Source organism: Pieris rapae, chromosome 17 (genome assembly GCF_905147795.1).
Source record: "Pieris rapae chromosome 17, ilPieRapa1.1, whole genome shotgun sequence".
NCBI lineage: Eukaryota > Metazoa > Arthropoda > Insecta > Lepidoptera > Pieridae > Pieris > Pieris rapae.
The window spans coordinates 1,116,510-1,142,282 of record NC_059525.1 but is presented as its reverse complement, the minus strand read 5'-3'; the positions used below and the strand labels follow the sequence as shown (position 1 = coordinate 1,142,282).

Below are 25,773 nucleotides of genomic sequence, written 5' to 3'. Positions count from 1 at the left end.
ATATTTAACGTTCAATGGAGCAAGTGTTATTTATTACGTAAATCATATCTTATATGTACTGTGACCTCTGATGGTAAATAAGGTAATATTCTGGAACTCCTTAGTTTGACTCACAGCGAAACAATAATTGTATAAATATATAAATATTATAAATCACGTGTCACGTTGTTTGTCCGCGATGGACCGGATGGTAGTGTAGGTACCGAACCGATATCAATCAAATTTGCACACCGTGTGCAGTTTGATCTAACTTAAAAGATAGGATACATTACAGCTCAATTTATACCCGCAATATTACTTTATTGCAAGTATTTGTTTATTATTTGATATTATTCTAACCTATGGCACTGTGTAAAAGGTACCAACGTTTCACAAAAGCTACCTTTGACATTAGTTCTCCTACCGTTTCCCTTGAATAGTTTACTACTGTATATACTATGTAATATAACAAAAACCTTAGCCACAGCAACGCTTGGCCGAGTCTGTTAGTCATGTATATGTCGCAGGCATTTTGTACGATTCCGCCGTTTACATACGGCGTCGGCAGTTTATAAACGCTCGCTGTTTTGTAATATGCCGAAGGCAAAATGTATAATGCCGTGTCATTATGTAATAGGCCTAAACATTTGATTGTCGATTGAATCGCTATATACATAATGCCGCGGCAAATTGAAGTATTTAGTTCTGTTTTTTACCACGCGCGTCGCTGTTGACCGAAACAAACAAAATGGCGTCAAGTAGTGGTTTTGTGTCACAAAAAATGATTGAAAACAGTGCAAATACTATGTGTTCAAAAGACTTTTCACAAAATAATTGTGATTTTAAAGACATTTATTATAGTGAGTTGAAAAAGTATTACGATCTTCAAGCGGGAGCAGTAAAAAAGCCGTGGACAAATGAGAAGATTTTTGAGGTTATCCGGCACCTAAAAGATGCTAAGGTGTCCATAGAATCTGGTTCTCGGAAGACCCCTGCACAATATTTCTGGTCAAAAAAATGTTTGACATGCGCAAATAAATAATTCCTGATTTCTGTATTACTAAAACCCGCCTAATAATAATAGGCGAATTTTTTATTTCTTTTTATAATATTTTTCTAAATATCTTTTTCTTTGGACATTTTTGTATTCGATTACTTAGACCCGCCTAATAATTACAGGCGAATTTTCGATTTCTTTTTATAATATTTTTCTGAATATGTTTTCATCTGGATATTTTTGTATTTGACTGTGTAGAGGTATTGGGAAATATTAATAAATTTCGTTGAAATACGGATTTCAACAATACCAAACTAAGCAAATTATAACTAGGTTAATTTAAAATTAGTGTGAAGGAAAATATACTATATTTTTTAAATATTAATATTTAGTAATTTTAAAATGAATAACATTACAACAACTTACAAAAATACAACAACAAACATAACAACACAAACACAACACAACATAAAGCCGTGACTCCTGCTCTTTAACAATATACAAAACATACCCCCGCGGGTCAGAGAGGGGAAGGGAAATGTTTGAGAAACCCTTCCTCTCTCTACCCCGCGGGGGTATGTTTTGTATATTGTTTGAGAGCAGGAGTCACGGCTTAACAAAATAACAAACACACAACATAACAATCATACACAACAACAACAAACAACATAAATAACACATAACACACACATACATTGAAAGTGCCATATTATCCTAAGAAGTTTAATTATTGTTTAAAATATAAATGTCGTTATTGTTACTTAAATATTTTAACTAAGTAAGAAACCAAAGCACTGATTGTTAATTTTAAGTAAGAAACAAAAGCACTAATTGCTAAAATAAAGTCTGATTTGTCCCAACTGTGTTTTCTTCATGGTCACCCTAAAACTACAACCAACGTTGAAATTACAACAATTGAACGAGTTGTCATATTGCCTTTGGCATTTTAAATAACAGCGAGCGTTTATAAACTGCCGACGCCGTATGTAAACGGCGGAATCATACAAAATGCCTGCGACATATATAACATATTTAATATGAGCAATGGCAATACTATCTTATACAAAAAATACTAATCCAAAAGAAATAACTTCACTTGAATGTTAAGTTCTCATTACGGAATTGAAATACCTAATAATTTAAATAAACATGACGTCGCGTCACGCTATGCACTTCAAACAGAAGTTTGGTTTTATTAGAACAATATTAATTTACTCAGCAATTCACATACAAATAGGAAAGATAAAATCCTTTTATAACGTCATAAAAATCGAATGACAAACATTCATTGGAACATGTCACGAAAATGACTTTTCATGACAAATGTACATTATCAGATCATCGGTGAGACATGCTTTATAGCTCATAAAATATTTCAATGTTTGAACCAATCTTTTGTGGTATACGATTCCAATTAAAGAAATGGGGGGATTTCGTATTAATTTTATTTTATTGACCTATAAAAGTCTGTTGATTAAATTTATATATTTTGACCAGTAGGACCCCAATTCATTTTTATTTGAATTACTGATTGAAATAATGTGAATGTAATATTTCTTTGTTATGGGTATATAAAAGACATTTTTTTTGTGGCGACCTTCACTGTTCTTTATAGCTTGCATGGTTTAGGGATATATTACATTTAGGAGAATTATTATTATTAGTAATTAAATTCCCTGAGCGTTGTTACAAACAAATAGTAGAAAAACTACCAGTTTTATGGTAAGGTTAAGGGTAAGTCTTATGTCTTATAATAGGTAAAGGTAAGTCTTATGGAATCACACAATAAAATGGTTTGGTTCAAACTGTGTACTGCGTTTATCCGACTAAACTTGACCATAATATACTGTCATAATATGAATTTTGAATTTGAACTAAGCGATAGGTATGCTACCAAATCCGTGGTTTAATTAGCATCAAAGTTCCGGAACTTGCGTTGTTGTATTGCAGTTTGGCGCCATCTGTCGTGTGTCCTACATGACTCTACCCACAAGGTCATGTGAAATTGTACTATTGTGGGAACTAATCGAATTTCCGCCCTTACAACAGATGTTTGGGAAGTTAGATGTGGATTGAGATCACTTTTCAACCCCGTAATTTAATTATGTGGGAATTATTTTTATTTATTAGATGAATATATGATAACCTCCGGTTGCTACTGGCCAGGCCACTTTTGTGCTAGAACCGACGACCGACCTAGAAGACCGACCTTTGCCTGTAAAAAAGCAAAAGTAAATAAAAGTGTATTTCCAAATCGAATCGGGAATTTTGGGATATCCCGAAAAATAAATAATAACCTTATTATAGTCAACAATAGAATATAATCTTTAAAAACTTTTTCGATGGGAATCTATTTTCTAACGCCCAATGCCAATAACATAGGTTAATCCAGTTTTGACCATCTGAGATAAACATATTAAACCAAATATTTTAAAAATGTGTGTCCAATAACCAATAGACGCATTCTAAAAGCTATCTGCCGATACCATCATACCATCAGGTAGATACACCTATCGCCTATCCATATCACCTGTCCATGGTAGGTCGGATCGGTGTATGTGGGTAGACCATTGAATGAAAATAACATTTCAACTGTGCCAATATCGTATCTTAATATTTTAACTTACACCAGTTTTTAAAATAATTAAAAAGCTATTTGATATGTTTTAAACAGACATGTATATTTAAATATTATTTGTAAGGTTTTAATTACTTTATTAGTTTTATATTGATTATCACATTTGAGTGTAAAGAGCGAAGAGATTGCATTCTTTCCGTCGCCAAAAATGAATATTTTTCATAGGGTTTGGTTATTGGGATGCAGATAGGATATCGATCGACTATCACGGTCAAATCTGAGATTGTGGATTAATTATTGGGTTCGGGCGTAATATGTTACGAACTAATTCTTGTACAAAAACTGAGCCTTGAAACATAAACTCCTATTAAGATTGTGCACCTGTAAAACTCTATACACGATAGTTAATCTATTAAGATGCCCCTTTAAGGCAATAAGCATTAATACAAGAGCATTAAGACTGAGTTAACACAAGGCAGTTGCGTGTTGGGAGGCTCTGCAATCAGACTGAATCACTGCACGAGATTGTATGGTCCAAGTTTATTCATATAGAATTAACTTAAACAAAAGTTAGTTTTGAAATGTTTACTTCTCACATAATTTACTCACAATTAATTAAACAGTACAAATATATGTAAACTAAAAATATTGCTCACTCTTACAACTTAGGCGTTTGAAAATCTATGCATATACAATATTATAAAAGTTGCGTAAAAGAAAACCATTTTAAAATAAAACTATTCTAAACAAATTCACACACATATGAACCTCCTGTCCGCACGCCACAAAAACAATTGTTACTTAAATTAAACACTGGCAAAAACGTTTTTCTTGGACCGTCCAGCGGTGTGTTTTATGCAAAGTTACCAGCTAATTGTACTGACTGCAGTCTGTGGGGAAGGGACCTTTAACTCACTCGCTGCCCATAAACCAGTCAAGTCCTCTATGGTTTAATGTTTATATTTTCTGATAAACAACTCAATAAGATATACGATCTATGCACAATAACGCAGTCATCTTAAATATTTATTTTCACACTACACCATAGCTAATCTGAATTCAGCTTTATTTATTTATTTATTAACACTTCGTTGCATTACATAAAAGGAAAATATTAAACATAATTTAATGACAAGCAACTGGCGGCCTTATCGCTTTAGAGCGATTTCTTCCAGACAACCACTGTGAGTAAAGGAAAAAACCACTATGAGTATATTAGATAAGGTAGGCAAGAAGTGCAAAAATAGTAAAGGGAAAACAAAAAAAAACAAACTTAACAGAAACAAAAAGAAATAAAAATAAACTAAACTGATACAAGTTACATAAAACAAAACAAAAGGTAAACAGTGCACATGAATCATGACAATCTAATTTAAGATATTCTTTATATTAAGATTAATTCATGTTTAACTTTCTTAAAATAGAGAATTTAGCTATAATTTAAATAACCAAATATCCATTTTCTTATGTAATACATAGTCATTAATGAAGGAAGAAATCACTAGGAATTTGTTAACCAATTTTCAGAGCATATAATGAAAACCTCAAATCAATTTTCTAATAGCTCCCCTTTGAGGCGTAGGCCCACCTTTTAGGAGGAAACACTGTTTTAGGCAAATCTCCTGAGTATTGTATTGACGCGACCCCGATTGCTATCAACACTGGTCTCAATATTGAATAAAAAATAAATCAGTGGCGCTACAACCCTAAGGTTCAAGTAAGGCCTCAGATTTCTGAATTTGTTTGATGATCATTTTTAAATTTAATAGGCAAGTAGATCAGCCTCCAGTGCCTGACACACGTCGTCGACTTTTTTTTTGGGTCTAAGACACATTGTCGGTTTCCTCGCGATGTTTTCCTTCTGTTCGAGCAAAGGTTAAATCAAAGAAAGTCCATTGGTGCACAGCCCGGGATCGAACCTACAACCTCAGGTATGAGAGTCGCACGCTGAAGCCACTAGGCCAACACTACTCTTCAATATTGAATTAGGTGAAGATAAATTTGTCAATACAATCAAACCGGTCTTAACCATCGACCTTGAAGTACATAATGAACTAAAGCAAAAGTAACTCATGCATTAAGGAAAGCCGAATTCAATTTAACGGTTGACTAAGGGTCCGGCGAGGGTTGCGGTGTCCGAGCCAGATGTTAATTAAATGATATCTAAGAGATCGATTTGTGAGACGATAGTTGACTTAAGAGGCAAATACACATTATTATTGAACAGAGTGCCAGTGCCAACGATGACTTACGTAACAAACGTTTAGGGCCTGTTTCACAATGTCCGGATAAGTTCGAAATAAACTATTTATTACTTATTGGTAGGATAAACAGTATTTTTGCGTTCTGTCAGATAGCGCTATTTGCCATGAAATGCCAAGTATATTATTCGGAACTTTTATCTTTCGGGTAATTTATGTGTTGCATAGCTATTTGTGACTTTATCCATACACTAGCTGACCCGGCGAACTTTGTTCCGCCTTAATGGCAATAAATAAGCAGTTTGGGTTTTTTTATTGGAAAAAATACAAAAAAATTAAATACCTACATTAATCATTCATTATTATTTCTGTATTTTAGTACATAGGTTGCTCTTCACTTAAGTACCTTGTGATACACATTTTTTCATTTTTTGTTTTATTATCAGGCGCAAAAACAAACAACGCTGATGGTCTTCCGACCCGTGAACATGCCACGTATAATTGACCATGGGAAAAACATGAATGTTCTAGATTTAAACCACAAACTTTTAAGGATTGGCCTTGTGATTTGTTGATGGTCATGGAAAATGCAAGACGTATCGGAAATTGAAGTCTTTTAAATTCAAACGGCATATCGGTTGGGATCATCGGGATCCTCGGAATAAGAACTTCCTCACCTTTGAATTTTCCTATCATTATCGTAGCGTAAATTACATTGTTCTTCAATTTTCTAACCACCAAACGCATACCATTATGTAGTTCAGGTCATCTACATCTTTATTCTTTTTCTTCTTTTTTATCAGTAAGCAATGTAACTCTCATGTTTGTTGTCAGCTGCAGTTTCGTCACATAGCGCCATAGATTTGCCGATTTGAGGCAAGCGTTTATTTCGTCGACAGCCGTAGATCTTGGAATTACTGGCAGTATTTGGCGGAAATCGCCAGACAGTAAAATCATTGCTCCTCCAAAACATCTCGATTCATTGCGTAAATCTTTTAATGTTCGGTTAAGTGCTTCCAATGCACGTTTATGCGCCATTGTGCATTCGTCCCAGATGATGATTTTCGATGCCGCTAAAACTTTGGCCATTGCTGAGTGTTTTGCAATATTACACGTTGGTTCTCCAATAGTTTGAAGATTTAACGGTAATTTTAATTCTGAATGAGCCGTACGGCATCCTTCTAACAATGTGGCTGCTATTTCAGAAGAAGCAACTGCAACCGCTATGTTGGATCTCGCCCGAACAGTTGCTAAAACTAATGATATGAGGAATGTCTTGCCAGTTCCACCAAGGGCATCTAGGAAATATAAACCACCATTTTCATCATCGTTTGCCTTCATTAAAGTATCATAAACTTCCTTTTGTTGGTATTTCAACAGGGGTACATTCGTTTGAACTACTAAATCTAATTCCTGGTGATCATATTCACGTTCCCGTTCCAATACTCGATTAAATGCGTCATTCGACAACAACAACAAATAGAAACATTCATCATTCTTTGGATGAACTGTATACATACGACAATACCGAGTTTTATAGTTCTCTTCACTGTTTATACGAATGGGCAATAGCACTATCATTATAATTAAATTGTAAATTGTAAAAATAATTAAACGTATTTATTTAATAGAAATATTTTGAATATTGATTTCTTACAAATATCAAATTGTCATATATACGTCATTACACAGCTGTCATTATACGTCAATTACATAGCTATCATTTGCGTTTTATTATTCCAAGTCTGATTCTTATTTGTTATACCACTTTTTATAGTGACTGACGTTTCATGTCAAGTCCCACGGGAACGCTGTCGAACGGGATAAAAAGTATCCTATGTCCGTCTCCTGGCTCTAAGCTACCTCCATACCAATTTTCACTCAAATCTGTTCTTTCGTTCTTGAGTTATAAGTGGTGTAACTAACACGACTTTCTTTTATATATATAGATTGTGAAACAGGCCCTTAGTCTGGTGTCATAAGATAATGTTGTTCTTAATATAATTATTAAGAACCAACTAACACTTTATAATAATGTAATGTTTAGTTTTCTTCCATCGCTTTCTGACACACCTGTATTTTGTTTTTGTTTTAGTTATTTTAAATCTATATCTGCAGCCATATGTAAGACAAGGTAAACATGAGTCTATTATATTTTTCTTAAGTTTTTAAGGTAATTCTGATGTAGGGTTTCTTTATTGTACTAAATATACAAAGACAACAACGGAAAATAAATACAGTAATAAGGAAAACAACAAATATAATAGACGCTTTAGAATATTCTCGAAAACAAAAATGGGACTGAGCGTGTCATATTGGACGCGTGGACAAGGAAAAATGTACACCAATTGCAAGGACTAGCAAATAAAAGATTAAGAGGTAGACAAAAGGGAAAATGGATTGATGAAATTACAAGAAAAGCTGGTGAAAACTGGCTCACCAAAGAATAAGACAGCCAGATGTGGAGCAAAATGGAGGAGGCCTTTACCTAATCCATAATGATTTATGATTTTGATTATTTTTAATTTATTTATCGTTTAAAATTTATATACATTAAAATTATCATGATTCGAATTAAAGTTTAATAGCAATATTTTATATTTAATGCAATTATTCTTTAATATTAATATGAAGCTGGTTTAAATTATCATTATGGAAATGAAGGGGCTATAATAATATAATATGTTTATATAAGCATATAGAACTTTTCGTTGTAAACATTTTTCAGTAAAGTTTCTGAAATATACGCTTCGAATACACAGGAGACTTCAGGTGTGTCGGGAGCAGCAACCTACAGCCAATAAAATGCACGCGCGCCAATTTTTGTGAGTGACACCGAACCTCCGATATTTACGTCCCACGAGTCCTTTAAATAAATATTGTAGAACTAGCAATGTACTTATATAAAGAATTAGTTTATTATTATTTATAGAAGTTATATAAGCCTTTGTTCAGAACATGTCTATCTGTTTTAAAATGTTATAGGTTAATAGGATTTCTGAGAACCATATAAGCACATATGGTTACATAGAAGCACAGGTATTTTTCACTTAAAAGGGTTTCCGAATCTTACACCTAGGAATGAAAATATACCTACTTAAAAATTATAATTTTTTTTTATCTATTTATTATTTTCTGGCTCTGTCTACATCAAATTCGTTGTTATACCATAATATTGTAAAAAAAAATTTTGACAAATATATTAAGTAAATTGTTAGACATCTATACAAATAGACAAAAACCTAATACAAATAACTGTGACACCGAGAGCTAGTGCTTTCCTCGCTCAACGAATACATATCACACACTGAGAAAATGCTGCTACCATAATAGGTACACTGCCACAATGACCAAATGGTTTAAATTTGGTTTCTTTTTGTTTTTTGATTAAAAAGATTAAGATTAAGCTAATAATTAGGTTAAGAATATTATAAATACTATATATTTGTGTGTTTGAACTAATTGATATATCACATACAAATAAAAGTGACTTTATATTTTCAAATTTCTGATGAAATATTTCTTATAAATTGTCATAATTCCTTTCTATAAAATAAATTCAGCCAGTTCAATTCAAATGAACGGAAAAATAAAACGGATATCGAATTAAGCTAATGCGTTGCGCCGCACGTTAACCGATCGTAATTAATATGCGCGGAAAGATATGGAAATTGTATGACTGTAATTTGTTTAATTAAAATATATTACCAATATTTTATCTTTGGCTTAGGTTTGATACTATTCTAATTGGGTAGACATATTTGTGTGTTTCTTTAATGTTTTATAGACTATAGGAATTGTTCAGCCTAGTATAGGCACATGTTTTCAGTGTAAGATATATTGTCTTATTTGAGATACGTATATATGTATATTATTATGTGGATTCAATTTCCGCACTTAGACACCCATTTCGTCCATTGTACGTCCTGGTGAGTTAAGCCACATAGCTCCTTTTAGTAGCTCAGAAATTTCCTGGATATCTGGCAGGTTTTGCGTAGCAACCTCAGAGGTCTGAGGATTTCTGTTAGTTGGCTAACCCCAGTCAAGTACTCCAGAACTACGTGGGCAGTGACACATACAGGGGAGTCCGTCTACGCTGAAACAGCTTGTCTGTCTGTAGGACAAAGAGATGTTTATTAAGGAGACAGTGGCCGTATTGTACCTATAATCATTTTGAGATTCATTATGTTGATCCTTAAATGTCACTTTGTCACTAGCGAGTTTACTGCTGGCAATGCCATTTCCAACCGTCTGCAGTCCGCATTTTGCGATCATCGGTGATTGAGTTTTGTGGATCTTCTAAAACCAGGTTCGCAGGAACCTCTCCATGCAAAATCGCCGAGAGCATCATTGCGGGGAGATATGCTGTGGTCTTTGTACTTGAGATACTTGTACGGAGGAAATAATCTAATAGCTCCATAATGCCCCAAAATAAAGATGAAAATTTCATCTTCTTTATACTGTTTATTGGTCCTATTTATCTGTAAGAAGACGCCAACGGCATCCTTAAAAAAGTGATAGAAATTCTATTTTTATTATATTAAAACCTCTGCCATTAACTAAATTAAACACATTTCATTTCACGTATGAAACAACAGGAAGGTGTAAAATACAAAGTCACTTAATTAAAATGTAACAAAACCTCGGCGAAATGTAAACATAATGAACCAGCATACAAAGAATCATGATTTTATAACAATTTTATTTCACAATTCCGTACTTAGCAAATGGAGTGATATTATGTGATTGTTAAAATTCCTTACCACTTAGAGAGTTATGGCATGGGTTTTCGCTTGAAAAATCAACCTTAGGTGTCACTAAATAAGGCTTCTTATTTGAGTTGATATTGAATGTTGTTTATTACTATGAAGTATGGTTGCCTGTACATTACCGAGTGTATGTTATATTTGTTTATGCAGTCTTTATATTACAAGGATTCATTCATAGATTACTTTATTTTTTCAGTGCTACGAGCAGTGTCGGCCTGGTGGCTTTAGTACGTCCTGAGATCGTTCGATCCCCGGCTGTGCACCAATGGAGTTTCTCTCTATATGCGCATTTAGCATTTGCTCAAGCGCTGTTTGAAAACATCGCGAGTCAAAAAGTCGACGGCGTGTGTCAGGAGGCTGATCATCAACTTGCCTATTAGATTGACATATGACCATGGAACAAATACAGAAATCTGCGGCTAAAAAGGTCGAAGTATCACTGATATTTTTTTATGTGATTAGTGTTGTTAGCATGGCGAGCGTTTGTCTAGTGGCTTGGGCCTGTCAAACCTGGAGCCATACGTTCGAATTACATCTGTGCACTAATGGACTGTTCTTTCTATAACCATCATGAAGAAACTTAAATAGAAAACCGACGGGGTTAGTCAGTCCACCGCACTCCTCAAATCTTACCACAACAGTTTTTTTTCCATTTTTTTTAAATTTTGGAAAACTTACAAAGTAAAAAAAATCAACTATGATGGTGCAGTCGAAACCGCCTTCAGAGATTTTATTGATTCCCGTGCCAATGTTTTTTGAGTGAACGGATTAATGACCTATAAGTTGAAAATAGAGCAGAGATAGCAATGGTACACAGTTTAATTATTATAATTTTTTTCATTCCTTACTAAAAGCCACTTTCATATGTAAGGACCTAATTGTGTTCAATCGAGATCTAGAAGCAGTTGTCGCTGCTAATTAACGTCAAATACGCTAAAGGTTTTTTTCTTATAGAAAAAACGGGCAGAAGGCTCACCTGATGTTAAGTGATACCGCCGCCCATGGACACTCTCGATGCTAGAGGGCTCGCGAGTGCGTTGCCGGCCTTTTAAGAGTTTGTACACTCTTTTCTTGAAGATAATGTAATGCAAGATAATTAAGTAAATTTCACATTAATATTAATATTAATGTTTAACATTAATATAAAATTTGTTACTGTAAACGTAAACAAAATTCATATACCAATAAAATAACGTGTGTTGTCCAGTTAATTAAGTTAAATTGATATTAAATATTTGGTCCTCATTCCTCTCGTAAAACTGGAAACGTGGCAAATAATATTTAATAATTGATACTGAAAGAACGTTTCTGAATTAGGGTCTGTTTCACAATGTCCGGATAAGTTCCAAATAATCCTATTCCTAATTATTACTTATTGGTAGGATAAACAGTATTTTTGCGTTTCACGACTGTCAGATAGCGCTATTTGTCATGAAATGCCAAGTATCTTATTTGACATTTTTATCTTTCGTATAATTTATGTGTTGCATAGCTATTTAGCACTTCATCCATACATTGTGAAGCAGGCCCTAAAACTCTAATAAAACCACATTCAACATCCCAATTACTCAAATGCATAATAAAACCTCATTCCGTTCTCGCCTCTCCATACACCTTGAAGCGCAAAATTAAATCCAAAGAGACAGTCCTTCCAGATTGCTTATTTAACAGTTTCTTAATTACTGCTAATCTTGCTGCAGTGTGCACCTTGTAATTTGCTCTATTTAGCCTTCCAGTTGAGTTCACGCGAAATTGGACTGGTTGAATGGCGCTAAGGGGCATTTTACTAGCAGTACTCTGTCATGAAAGGTGAAATTCGCGTGCACTGATTGCTTTGCAAGTGTCTATTTTGAATCGCTTTATTGATCAAAGAGATGTAAATTTTTCGCTATTTAGCGAGCTGTTCGAGTTACAGAGGCAGTTCAATAATTAAAATGTTTTAATTTTGCCGTTGTACTCCGTTTATGATAGGGGTTCAGCGTTAAATAGAGTAATAAATCTCCCTTTTTGATGCAAAATGCAACTGTATTATTTATGGTATATTTTGCAACTAATTCAGATGTTAATTTTAAAATGGTTTAATATATTTGATTATAAAATGTTTTTATAAAATTCAAAATTATGGAAAGGGTATTAATGTACTAAGGTATGCTAACTTTACTATATTCTCTCTATACATTTCTTTACACGCCCAACCTAAAAATTCGATATCATATCAGAGATTTTACTCATAGAGGTAACAAAATGTGTGTACATTATAAGTATACATAAGTGCTTATAAACTCAAAAAAATATACATTAAATGAATCTAATTTTACATTTACTGCCAGTTCTCAAATCAAGGGCGTAGAACGGAAGAGAAGAACTGGCAAACTCTCGAACTCTCCGCCACTCTTTTAATTAATTAATTGAGTTTCGCCCAGCAAGGGACGATATGTGTTGTATGCTCATTGAAACTTTTGTGTATAGACAATGTGATCTATTTTTTTATATAATAGGGGGGCAAACGAGCCTACGGGACGACCAAAAAGGGCAGCCAGCTTCGGAGTAGCGTTTACTTATCAAACGACGTTCAGTATATCCGAACCAATTCAGCATAGGCCGGTGATGCACTCGCGAGCTCTTTAGAATTGAAAGTCTATTGGCGGTGCTTTCACGAGCCTCCTGCTCTATAAAAAACAAAATTAAAAGAAAAAAAACTGGTTTTCATATTCTTTTTTACTGTAAAACAATTTAAACGTATTACTCTGTATTAAGTTCTTTAAACACAGAAGTATTTTTAAATATTCAACATACACTCAAGTTTTAGAATCTTGACAATAGTATTCGTAAATACTTGTGATAACTTAAATAATTTCAAAATAAAATGTTACACTTTATGAGGTCAACTTAGTAGTTAGTTAAGATTTTTTAAATAATGTAATCACTATATTTACGTATATGAAACTCTGAGACCTGTCTAGTAAACTTCTATAATCTGACGAGGGCAAACGCGAGTTGTTTTAAATTGTTTTTTCTGTAAAACGAAATGGTCATTAAAACTTTTTGACGGACATGTAATTACAACAGTTTTGTTTGGATTTTATGTTGAAAAATATGTTTATGAAATACATTATTAATTAAAAACCTCTCTGTGCCTATGATGAGGGTCCGAAGGCATTGCAGAGGGCCTCTCTTGTATTAACCCTGTTAATGTAGGATGTCTAAATACGTTACTTAAAACGTTTCTATAATTTCTTATTTTATTACGTGAATCACAGAGACATGAGGAATTCTAATTATAAAAAAAACTATTGAATCGAACAAATTTATGCAAAAGTTGTTCCTGATCGTTAAAATATAAATCGGGCGTAACAATCCCTCAAGGACATATTTTTAAAAATGGTGTATCTGATTCGATATATTAAATCAATATATTATAAATTTGCCTTGAAGAGATCAATTTCCAGCGATAACGTCTTCTGTTTCAATCGGCAGCTACGTATATTCATTAATTAATTATTTAGTGTTAATAAATTAAATAATTTTAATTTATATTAGTTAATTTAAATGTAATTAATGCGTGTAGTGTTCGCTAGCATTGTACGTTTTTACATTTTCCAGCTAAATTCTGTGAGCAAAGCAAAAGCATCATAACAAGAACCTATTATGTTATCTTCTGGCTTACAAAGCACAAACTCCTATTAAAATAAACATAAATACACAAACCGCATAGAAAACGGATGTATAACTCGCCTGAAGCGCCATTTGGACTAGAATTGAAGTCCCAACAAATTTACTAACCACTCGAGGATAACTTTATGAGATAGACTAGTTTGTAGATTATCAACATTTTGGATCATTGAAGTGGAAGTTGCTAGCAAAACTTAATAACGCTGTTTCAATGAACAATTATTAAGTATATTCTAAATTTTTACAAATTTGGGAATAGACATCTCAATTTATAATCCACCCGCATTAATTCGGTTCATGTTCGATGTTCTTTTTTGTTCAGGGCCCGTTCAAGTTTTACGCAATCAGATTTACTGCAATTTGTAAATCCCCCCCCCCCACTCCTCTTGTCACCAAAAAAGCAGAGCTGTCAAAAATAATAGTACAAAAACGTATTATTTTTTGTAGGAATTCTCGAAAATACATATCGTTTTCAAGCATGCATGTCTGGGTTATATGTGTTAAAAAGTAAATTTTCACTCTAGATGTAATCACCAAATAAGAAAATTAAAGAACCGATAGTTATTATGTAAAACTAACGCGGCCCCTTACACATAATATGTTATCGCGTTTTTTTTTTTGTAGATTGTGTCCATAATACTGTAGTGCTCTTGCTCTATTGTCAATAGTAGGAACTTTAATTACACTTACCAGGCGTCATACGTTATTATAAATAAAGAACCGTTACGTTTTTTAATATTCTTATGACTTTCTTCATCAGGAATAATAAAATAATTTTTAAACCAGTCTCGTAGTTTTAGAGCCTACATGCGAAAAGTAAACATCAACCGCATTATAATAACGCAAAATAATAAAACCTTTCTTATTATATATAATAATAATTATAAGTATTAGTAATATAAAGATATAAAACCAGATATCATTTCTATGATCCATATCTAATGCCACAACATTTTCACTCACTCACATTGTCGCGACCAGTGTCGTTCGGCAAAAGAAGAAATGTATTACAAGATTAGTTCTATGTAACATTGTGTACATTTTTTCAACTCAATACATATAACGATATTTATTTTCGAAAACCTGTATTTTTTTTACTTTACAAAGTATTACGAAGCTGATAAATGCTACATTAAGTTGACTTTAGTCGTGAGTGTTAGTTTGGTGTTGTAAACAGATATTATTATATTTAATTGTTTAGTTTTTAAATATGTTTATAATATTATTTACAATATCAATAGTTTTGTGTTATTTCTATAGCCTAAAACAATTTAATTATTTTTCAAAAAAGAATATTAAATATGACAGACCTCTACCATTATTCGGCAACCATCTTCAAGTTGTATTTTCGAGGAAGACCGAAAAGCAAATGATAAATGCTCTTTACAAAAAATATCCACATGAAAAGATTGTTGGTTACTACAAAGGAACTAAGCCAGTAGTCGTGATTCGAGATTTGGAAGTCATAAAACATGTACTAAGCGTAAATTTTCTTGAATTTACTGATCGGGGAGTACAGAGTAACACAAAAATTGATCCGTTAATGCGAAACATCTTTACTGAGGTTGGCGATACGTGGAGAATTATTAGAAATTATATTTCGCCAGCATTTTCCATTGGTAAATTAAAAAACATGTTACCCTTGATAGTTGACTGTACACACAAATTAGTCAGTGTTGCCCATACTCTTGCTTTAGAGGAAAAAGAATTTGATGCTTGCAATTTATCCGCTCGATTTACAATAGATGTAATCGGTGCTTGCGGCTTTGGTATTGATATGAAATCAATGAACAATGAACATTCACTTTTTGTGCACCTACGAGATATCCTATTCGTAAAATCTAAAATGAGGATCCTTGTAACTGGTATTTACGATCTGTTCCCTAATATCATTCCAAAAACAATGCGATTCAAAAGATCGCATATACAACAGATAATTAAAAAAATATTTGACAGTGTTTACAGTCAAAAAACAGATGATACAATAACTCATGATTTTTTGGATATGATGCTGAAATTAAAACAAATAGGAAAACTATCTGGAGACTCTATGGAAGTAGATGAAAACGGTAAAAAGAAAAAAATTGAAATCGAATTTGATGAGGATCGTATGTTGGCTCAATTATACATATTTTTCGTGGCTGGATTTGAAACATCATCGACAGTCATGGGGTATGCTATGCATCAACTAGCGTACCACCCTGAGATCCAAAAGGAGGTACAACAAGAAATAGATGAAGTCCTCGCCAAAAATGATAATAACCTGTGTTACCAATCACTATCTCAGATGAATTTGTTGGAAATGGTTACAAAGGAAGCATTAAGACTGTTTCCACCCGGTGCTGTGCTTTCAAGGATTTGTACAAAAGATTTTGTCATACCTGAACTTAATATTAAAATTGAGACTGGTACAGCAGTTGGTATACCACTATATGGAATCCAAACTGATCCACAATTCTATGAAAACCCACTAGAATTCAATCCAAAACGATTTTCCAACGAAGCGTCGCAGAATCGCCACAAATACGTATTTTTACCATTTGGAGAGGGGCCTAGGAAATGTATAGGTATAATCGACTTCTAATTTTTCTTAAAGTTATGTAATACTAACTGAAATATATAACATACGATCTCATAATATGGTCTGCTACTGTTTGGCAATAATAGCGCCTTATTTCATCAAAGCCGCGTGACATCTGAATAAGATATTCTAGAAATAGACATCACACCTATAACTTAACTCTTAAACTTAATTTTTTTTTATTATTTGCTTTAATTATTGAATTTTCTATTGAATGTCACGATGGTATTGAAGATAATAGAACCTTTTCTTACCAAGGCTTCATATTATCTTAATACGTACTTATCATAGCAGTACCTTTATTTAACTATGAATTTTTGTATTTTAGGAGCCCGATTGGGAACTCTGATCGTGATGGCAGGGTTAGCGGTGCTTCTCGAGAAATTTACCATTAAACCCTCGCCCTCCTCAACTAGAAATATAAAAGTGAATCCGGCCTCTTACGTCGTGCACAGTGTCGATGGAGGACTCCCAGTGCAGCTTAATTTAAGGAATAAATAATTTACTTTTTTCATATTAGTTGTAGTACCATGCCATGGGTTGAATTATTTTAAATATTCTTATAACTTTGTAAAGTAATTAAGCTTTTTATCGTCATAAGATCTTGTCCTAAAAGCGTGATATATATAATTAGTTTTTATGTATCTTGTTTAAAAATAATTCAATCAACTTAGTTAATTACTTAAAACTTGTATACCTTATGCAAATTTAAATAAAATATATTTAAAAAATAAACGTCAATTTATAATTAACCTTCTTCACCGCGACATTTAAAGATGCAATTGTCAATTGTCTTATTTTTAATTCGCATGGTAAATATTGGATTTTGTATTAAATTACGATAATTGGAAAGTGAAATAGAATATGATGTGCATTATTCGCTACCTTTATTCCATATAGTAATACGCGCTAATTTTCAATATGCGACAAACTAATTTACATAATTAATTCACTCACATGTTTGCTGTGTGAAATATTAAAGTCGTGGTCCCTTCATTTAAATTTCAAAATCACTGAAAGGATTACGAGCCCAATTTTCCTGTTTGCTCGCTTGTATTCTTGTGTGTGTATAGACATAGCCTCGTGCTGTTTGTCGCTTTTGTTTCTGAATGACCTTGAGTGACCTTTACGTGTAGCAAATCCCATTTATGTAAGACAAAAGACTAGAGGAATCCTTGACTAACGCATGGGTTTACATTTTGAAGACTTGATTTTGCAATGAAAATTTTCAATAAAAGAACACATTGCAAAAGTTTTTAGTTAAATATTAAATTTCAGTTTGTTTTGGTATTGTGAATACGTACCTAATGTTTACTATATTTTATTTAACATTGTACCTAATCTTTTATACATAATATCTTGTTTTCTTTTTTTTAAACGTTTATGTTTAGTTGTAAGAATACTTCTAAATAAATAAATAAAATTTTTTAAGTCAGTATTAAATTAAATTAAGTAAGTTATTAATTACAGAACTTTTACAAATGTTGATAGATAAAGAAACCGTTAATCGTTCTATCGATTTAAATATAATAAGTTATGTCTAAACTATAAATTATATACACCAAGGTAAGATTGTATTATGATATAATAAAAAGGCTTAAATTTTCTGTATCTGTTTCATGATCATTGTCAATCTACAAGGCAAGTAGGTGATCAGCCACCTGTGCCTGGCAGACGCCGTCGACTTTGGGTCACGATTTTTTCATTCAGCCGCCCAACTGAAGTATTTCCGAGCCAATTCGACTTAGAGTCCTTCAAGAAAAGAGCGTACAAATTCTTAAAAGGCCGGCAACACACTCGCCCTCTAGCATCGAGAGTCCATATGCGGCGGTATCACTTAACATCAGGTGAGCCTCCTGCCCGTTTGCCCCATGTTATATAAAAAAAAATCAACGTTCGAGCGAATATTAAGTGCGCACCAAGAAAGAAAGTCCATTAGTGCAGAGCCGGATTAAAAACCTGAGGTGATACTTGCTTTGCACTGAAAAAATATTGTTATTGTAACAAAACTCAGGATTACTTATTAATATAGTGGTTAAGTATACTTAAATTTTCTAATTTGCCACGCAATTTCGGTAATTCAAATATACAGGGCGTCCCACGGCGATGCCACACGGAGGGAAAGTACCTTAAATATTAATGATAGGATATTTTACTGAAAGAAGACATCGTTTAATTTTTAATAATAAGTCGTTTAATTTTTAAGATTTAGTTTACAGGAATCGGTACAACAGTGTGCAGGAGGTACAAAATGAACTTAGACGTATTATTTTAAACATCCACCATGCAAAAATAAGTAAATCGACAGGGAGAGAAATTATTAAAAGAGCTAGAATTTGTATACAACAGAACGGATCACATTTTGGGCATTTGAAAAAATTTTTTTTTTAAATAAAATGTAAAATTTTATGTTTTTAGCTTCATTTAATATGCTAGGTTATTAAGGAAAAAATAATCCTTATGAGTAGCCCTTTCAAACGCTATTATAAAATACATGTAATTTTACTGTCACATTTGGCGGGTTCGATTCCCGGTTGAGGTAGGCAATTTTTAAAAAATCTGTGAATGCAGTTCTACTTATTATTAAAAATTAAACGATGTCTTCTTTCAGTAAAATATCCTATCATTAATATTTAAGGTACTTTCCCTCCGTGTGGCATCGCCGTGGGACGCCCTGTATATATACATCTATATATATATATATTTGCAGAGCAGTGTTGTTGGCCTAGTGGCTTCAGCGTGCGACTGTCATACCTGAGGTCGTAGGTTCGATCCCGGCTGTGCACTAATGGAGTTTCTTTATATGTGCGTATTTAACATTTGCTCGAACGGTGAAGAAAACATCGTGAGGAAACCGACATGTCTTAGACCCAAAAAGTCAACGACGTGTGTCAGGCACTGGAGACTGATCACCTACTTGCTAAAATAAAAATGATCATGAAACAGATTCTGCAATCTGAGACCAAGACCTAAAGAGGTTGTAGCGCCACTGATTTATTTATTTATATATATATTTGATATTTATAATATAGCTTAAAGTGCAAATGTTGATCTGTAAACTAGTCAATCGCAAGGATTTGTATGGATGCATTTATTAAAAAGGTTCGGACCGATATTACGCTTAGATGCCCTCCTTTGTTTCAATACCATCAAAACGTCTCCTTAACAACGTTTACTAAATAATTACCCCGACACATGTTATCACGTGACTATTAAAACACTATTGTGTCTCCGTCTAAGCATTGTTCACGTTCATTAATTTCACAACTATTCCCTTTAGCAATACCCGAGGCTTTAGTATCACGTTGTCACAGGAGTTTATTTGACGTCGCCTTAATTAGAAGCGCCTTAACCGGGACGTTAGAACGCAATTAAAAACTAATTAGATTTGCAAACTCGACGCCATTTCTGCTAAATATTATATATAACATTATATTAAGGCCTAGTAAATAGTAACGTTACATATTTCTTATCGCGCCGTGACGCAAGTATTAAGAAAATGTAAATGTTAAAGAAATTACTTAAATTTACATAAAACCAGGTTCATATAAGATAACAACATATATTATCAGTCTCCAATGATATCATTTTATTTATTACACATGAAGAAATGTTTTACTTTCCGTTCCTTTAGAAATAAGCAAATTATAAAATTAAACAGCTTCAAAACTAAGTCTCCTTGTTTATGCTTATGCTAAAATTAGAAATGAATCTAAGCCATTTGATATATTTAATAGTGATCACGAATACTTCAGCATATACAATTTTATGATATCGTGATTCATTAAAAATTAAATATTCTACGTAAATTGTCTTTGATAACAGTCGTATTCAGTAATAGTAAAATGTTATACATCCTTCTAATTGCTGTTATATTGTATTTCTATTACATGAGAAAATTTCAATATTTCTCTCAAAGGAACATTAAACATGAATCCCCTGTACCAATTTTTGGAAATCATACAAAAGTCTGTTTTGGAAGGAGAACTAATATTGAGACTGCATGCTATTTATATAAAAAATATTCTGACGAAAAATATGTGGGATATTACAGAGGGACGAATCCAGAAATCATCGTTCGTGATCCTGATTTAGTGAAATATATTTTAAACGAAAATTTCTTAGTGTTTCCTAATCGAGGAGTTAAACGTGATGCAAAAATTGAGCCTCTAATGTTAAATATGCTCTCAGAAGAAGGTGATGCATGGAAGTTACTAAGAACCAATCTCTCGCCAGCATTTTCAAGCAGTAGAATAAAAAGTATGTTTCCTATTGTAGTAGACTATGCAGAAAAATTTGTGAAAATAGCTCACGATTTAGCCGTAGAAGAAAAAGAATTTGATGCACATATTTTTACTGCACGCTTCACAATAGATTTGATTGGTGCTTGTGGATTCGGCATTGACATGAACGCAATTAATAATCAGCAGTCCCTTTTTATTAAATTACGTGACTATATGTTTATAAAATCTAAATGGCAAATGCTTCTTTTTGGAGTATATGATCTATTTCCTCAATCCCTTATTAATAAGATTCCTTTAGTAAAACCGCAAGTTCTCGATATAATAATGGAAATTTTAGATAGCGTACGTAGTCACCGACAACATGATGATATTCAGCGAAACGATTTTATCAATATTTTACTCGAATTGGGTAAGGTGGGCAAATTAACTGGCGATTCTTTAGAAACTGATGATACTGGCAAATATAAACAGGCTGAAATTGAATTTGACAATAACCGAATAGCTGCCCAACTATTTATATATTTTATAGCTGGTTTTGAAACTTCTTCAACAACAATGAGTTATGCCATGCATCAACTGGCTCACCATCCTGAAATACAAGAGGAAGTTCAAAAAGAAATTGATACAACACTGGCTAAGCACGATGGTAGACTTTGCTATGAATCAGTATCAGAAATGCTTTTCCTAGAAATGGTGGTAAAAGAATCACTAAGGTTATTTCCACCAGCCGGTTTAACGACAAGGGCTTCGCCCAAAGATTGTACCCTACCAGGAGTAAATGGAACAATAAAAACAGGAACAAGAATAACAATTCCAATACATGCACTTCACATGGACGAAACGTACTTTGATAATCCAGAGGAGTTTGATCCAAAGCGATTTTCTAACGAATCTTCGCAACCAAGACACAAATACGCATATATTCCGTTTGGAGAGGGACCAAGGAAATGTATAGGTATGATTGTATTTTATTTAATTATAACAGTATTTAGGACAATCTGAGGTATAGCCAGATATGGTGAGAGTGGTCCACCTGCCTTCGGGGATTTGAGCCTTCTGGTCTTTCACCAAAGCTGTCTCGCTAGCCCAGACCGCGATATAGAAAACTGACAGATTTGGTCTTTCTCTTTACGTCCAACTCGACTTTGCATGACTAAGGGAAGTCACGACCGACCATTTCCCGGTGTGATACTTCGATGCTCTAAATCATATCCTGATGACGGCAACGTGATGTCCCCAAAACTTTTCTTCCTTGGACCTGTAGTTGAACCCTGTACTGTGGGGAATTGTTGGAAGACCACTGAAATATATCTGATCCCTAAAAAAGGCGATCGCTCTGTTTCGTCCAACTATCCCATTGGTATAAGCTCCAAAATATTAGAAACCATTATTAACAGCCAGCTCTTGAGGTATTTAGAGGCTACCTGCTGCTTAGCTACGATGAGCACGGTTTTCGTCGTGGTCATAGTAGCTATTGGCCTTTTTGTTTACCTTACATATACAAACGTAATTGAAAGCAAGCGGGAGGCGCTTGCTGTTAGTTTGGATATAGCGAAAGCCTTCGATCGGGTGTGCATACTGTCTACATCAGATGAGCCTCCTACCCGTTTTTTCTATAAAAAAAAGGAAACTGATTTGTTATGTTTAATTTTTCATTATGATTTACAACTCTTGTTAATAAGTACCTATAAGAGTAGAATATATCACAGTGTTTTCCACCGAAAAGCCTCCCAAGAAAGCCTGTCTTCTAATGTTACAATTTTTATCATCTTTTTTAGGGGCTCGTTTTGGAACATTAAATACAATGGTAGGACTGGCAGCAGTTCTTCATAAATACAATATAAAACCTTCACAGTCAACTCGGAAAAATATCCGCCCAAATCGAGCAGCTTATCTTATTCAATTCATAGATGGCGGTCTACCCTTAAAACTTACCATGAGAGAATAGTTCTGGAAACATAAACAGTTTCCAATATTAAGTATCAACATGAAATAAATATGGAAATCAGATTGTGGTACTTTTTATTTTCAAATCACATACAAAATATATTGTGTCGTGAAAGATCACAGCGTCATTTTAATATTTATTTAATATTATTATTAATTAATAATCCTTTATTGCTGACACCCAGTATATACAAACACTTATTTAAGTTACATAAAAAAACTTAATCCAATACAGTTGACCCGTTTTCATGGAAATCAGATGTGTCACAGGACACGCTGATTAACCAAAACCTGATACAGCAAACAAATTTACGTAGAAAAATATGAAAAGCTGTGCGGACCTTACAATATGCGGACACGCCCAGAGAAATCAAGTTAAAAACAGTGTTAATAAAAACAACAAACTTGATTTAAGATCGTCACAGGTATTTATTTTCTAGATCCAACTTAGCTTATGACCTAAATTAACATAAAGATACACTTATACACTTGTTTTAATATTACTTGCTAAAATTATAACTTAAAATAACTTGTACAAAGTCGCATAAATAAGTGGAAAACTCTGATACTGGTAATGGACTCTAAGATAACTTCGAGACATTCAGGTGTCGAAAAGTGAAATTTATCTTTCGCGTCAATTTGAGCGAAGTTGGAAATAAACTGCACTTGGAATAGATAGAAATACTTTTAAGACAATTTGAACCTTTTTATCAGCTCGCCTTTCCAGACTTTAGCATATATTAGTAGCAAGTCCATATTGTTTTATTTAATAGGTGGCTAACGGACAGGGGCAGTGATACGGACGCCCATGGACACTCACAATACAAGAAGGCTCGCAAGTGCGTTGACGACCTTTCAAGAATTGAAAGGTCGGCGACGCGAAGTGAAGTGAAGTAAATGTTCAATATTTCGTTACTTCCGTCTGGTTTCAACACTAAATACCGCTGGATCGACGGGATAGGAGAGTTTCTGTTGCAGCTGCAAGTCACCAACAGCCGAGAAGTGGTACATCAAAGTATCGGAGATATACTTTGGATCGCAGAGCCAGGGGGATTAGTGAAATAATTTTATTTAAAAATCAAATATAATAATGTTTTTCAAACTCCAAAGCAATGAAGAATATGGTTTATCTCTCCTAGAATGAATTTTTAAAATACTTGGTGAATGCTTTCAACTCAACCCTTCGCAAGTTTTACGATTTACATAAGGCGCGTAATGTTGGTAACTTTGCTTTTCCCTCTCAACGTGCTTTGACTGAATCTCGAAGGATGTCATAAAGTTTTAAATCAGTACTTTGAAAATGAATTACACCCTACAAACATATATTATTTAAGTATAAAATTATTAAATACCACAATAAAAATTTCAGACTCTATTTTTCCTAAAATAATAAATTAAAGATAACAATTTAGTGAGGTATAATATATTAACTAAACTATATAGCTTAACTTGCTCAGACTTAAACATAGTATAAAGACTGTAGTCTAGTGGTAAAGATTGCTGGTTTACCCTAATATTGGGCGTTTGAATCACAACTGTGCACCTATCGAATAAAATCTAATTTAAATATACAATGAGACAAAGAAATATAAGCCAATACAGATCAGTATAATCCGTCACAGAAATGTCCTATGTCCTATTGGGTGTAACCCATAAACCTAAAAATATTGTTAAGTTAAAATACCTGTAACTGTTTACAACAAGATCTACCTTAAATTCAACGGATTTGCAAGCGTTCCAGGTAATCAGGTGATGAGAGATGGTGAAAACGTTCCAAACAAATTTAGCCCTCAATACTCTGTGCTAAAAGTAAATTGCCGATTTTCCCTACTCTTCACTGCTTTTCTATACAATAGTTATCAAATGACTAGAAAGTAGATACCTGAATTGTAACAAGATCGGTCAAGCTCCATTCACCTTAAGTCCGGTGATAGTGCCGTGAAACAATGAATCCTTTGTTGTCATTTTCATGAAGAGAATTGTATTTTCAGTTACTATTATTTTTATATCCAGCTAACAAACAAAATTATTATACGATAACCATTTTTAAAAATGGCTTTTGTATATTATATATAATTGTTGATTCACGCTGAGGTTTAATTACTTACAGCTGTTTTATAACAGTTTCGAGTGCGTAATAAAAGAGATGTTAGCATCTGGACAGTATATTTCTTATTTTCTACGTATCATGACAATTATTCATTAATATCAAATTTGGGCACCCACTATAGCGCATCATACAAAGCCACGCATTTAAAAGATCGATAGAATGATATATGTTAGGAAATAAAAGTATAGAAAATATAAGGAATATAGCAAAAAAAAATAACTTAGGTATCAGAAGTTATAATGAATAATAAACTGTGAATCGTCATTCGATCCCGTCGGATTTGGAGAAAAAGAGCCTAAAAAGAACACACATATAACTAAAAGATGATTGAAATAAAAATGTGTATAAATGTTGTAGCATCTGAAATAAAAAGAATTGTTGTTGTCATTTATTTTGTAAAATTATAATTTTTATTTTACCATATTATTTATTATCAGCAATCGTGATTAAAAACTATAAAACGTCACAGTATCGTTAACGTAACAAAAAAGGTTTAACACTACCTTCAATGCCACAATTGTTCTCCGGACAGGATAAGGCAGACCGCTGAACACTGATTCCGTGTAATTGTAACCCACTTTTCAAGCCTAATAGATTTTTCTTTCAGTATACGCTACAAGTTCCTGCTTATACGATAAAGAAAGTTTGGCAAAATCTTGCTATAAAATGTTTTTTTTTTAGTTACGATATAAATA

General features: G+C 33.3%; 2 protein-coding genes across 2 annotated transcripts; both read left to right on the top strand.

The window, feature by feature from the left end:
- The first annotated feature begins 15,357 nt into the window (after positions 1-15,357).
- On the top strand, positions 15,358-17,520 carry LOC110992233 (probable cytochrome P450 6a18). The gene is made up of 2 exons (XM_022257956.2): positions 15,358-16,763; positions 17,106-17,520. The coding sequence occupies exons 1-2, from the start codon at positions 15,407-15,409 to the stop codon at positions 17,276-17,278; spliced, it is 1,530 nt and encodes a 509-aa protein (XP_022113648.2). The 5' UTR covers positions 15,358-15,406; the 3' UTR covers positions 17,279-17,520.
- A 3,076-nt stretch (positions 17,521-20,596) lies between these two features.
- LOC110992229 (cytochrome P450 6B5-like) lies at positions 20,597-23,031 on the top strand. The gene is made up of 2 exons (XM_022257951.2): positions 20,597-21,976; positions 22,800-23,031. The coding sequence occupies exons 1-2, from the start codon at positions 20,623-20,625 to the stop codon at positions 22,967-22,969; spliced, it is 1,524 nt and encodes a 507-aa protein (XP_022113643.2). The 5' UTR covers positions 20,597-20,622; the 3' UTR covers positions 22,970-23,031.
- Positions 23,032-25,773: the final 2,742 nt, after the last annotated feature.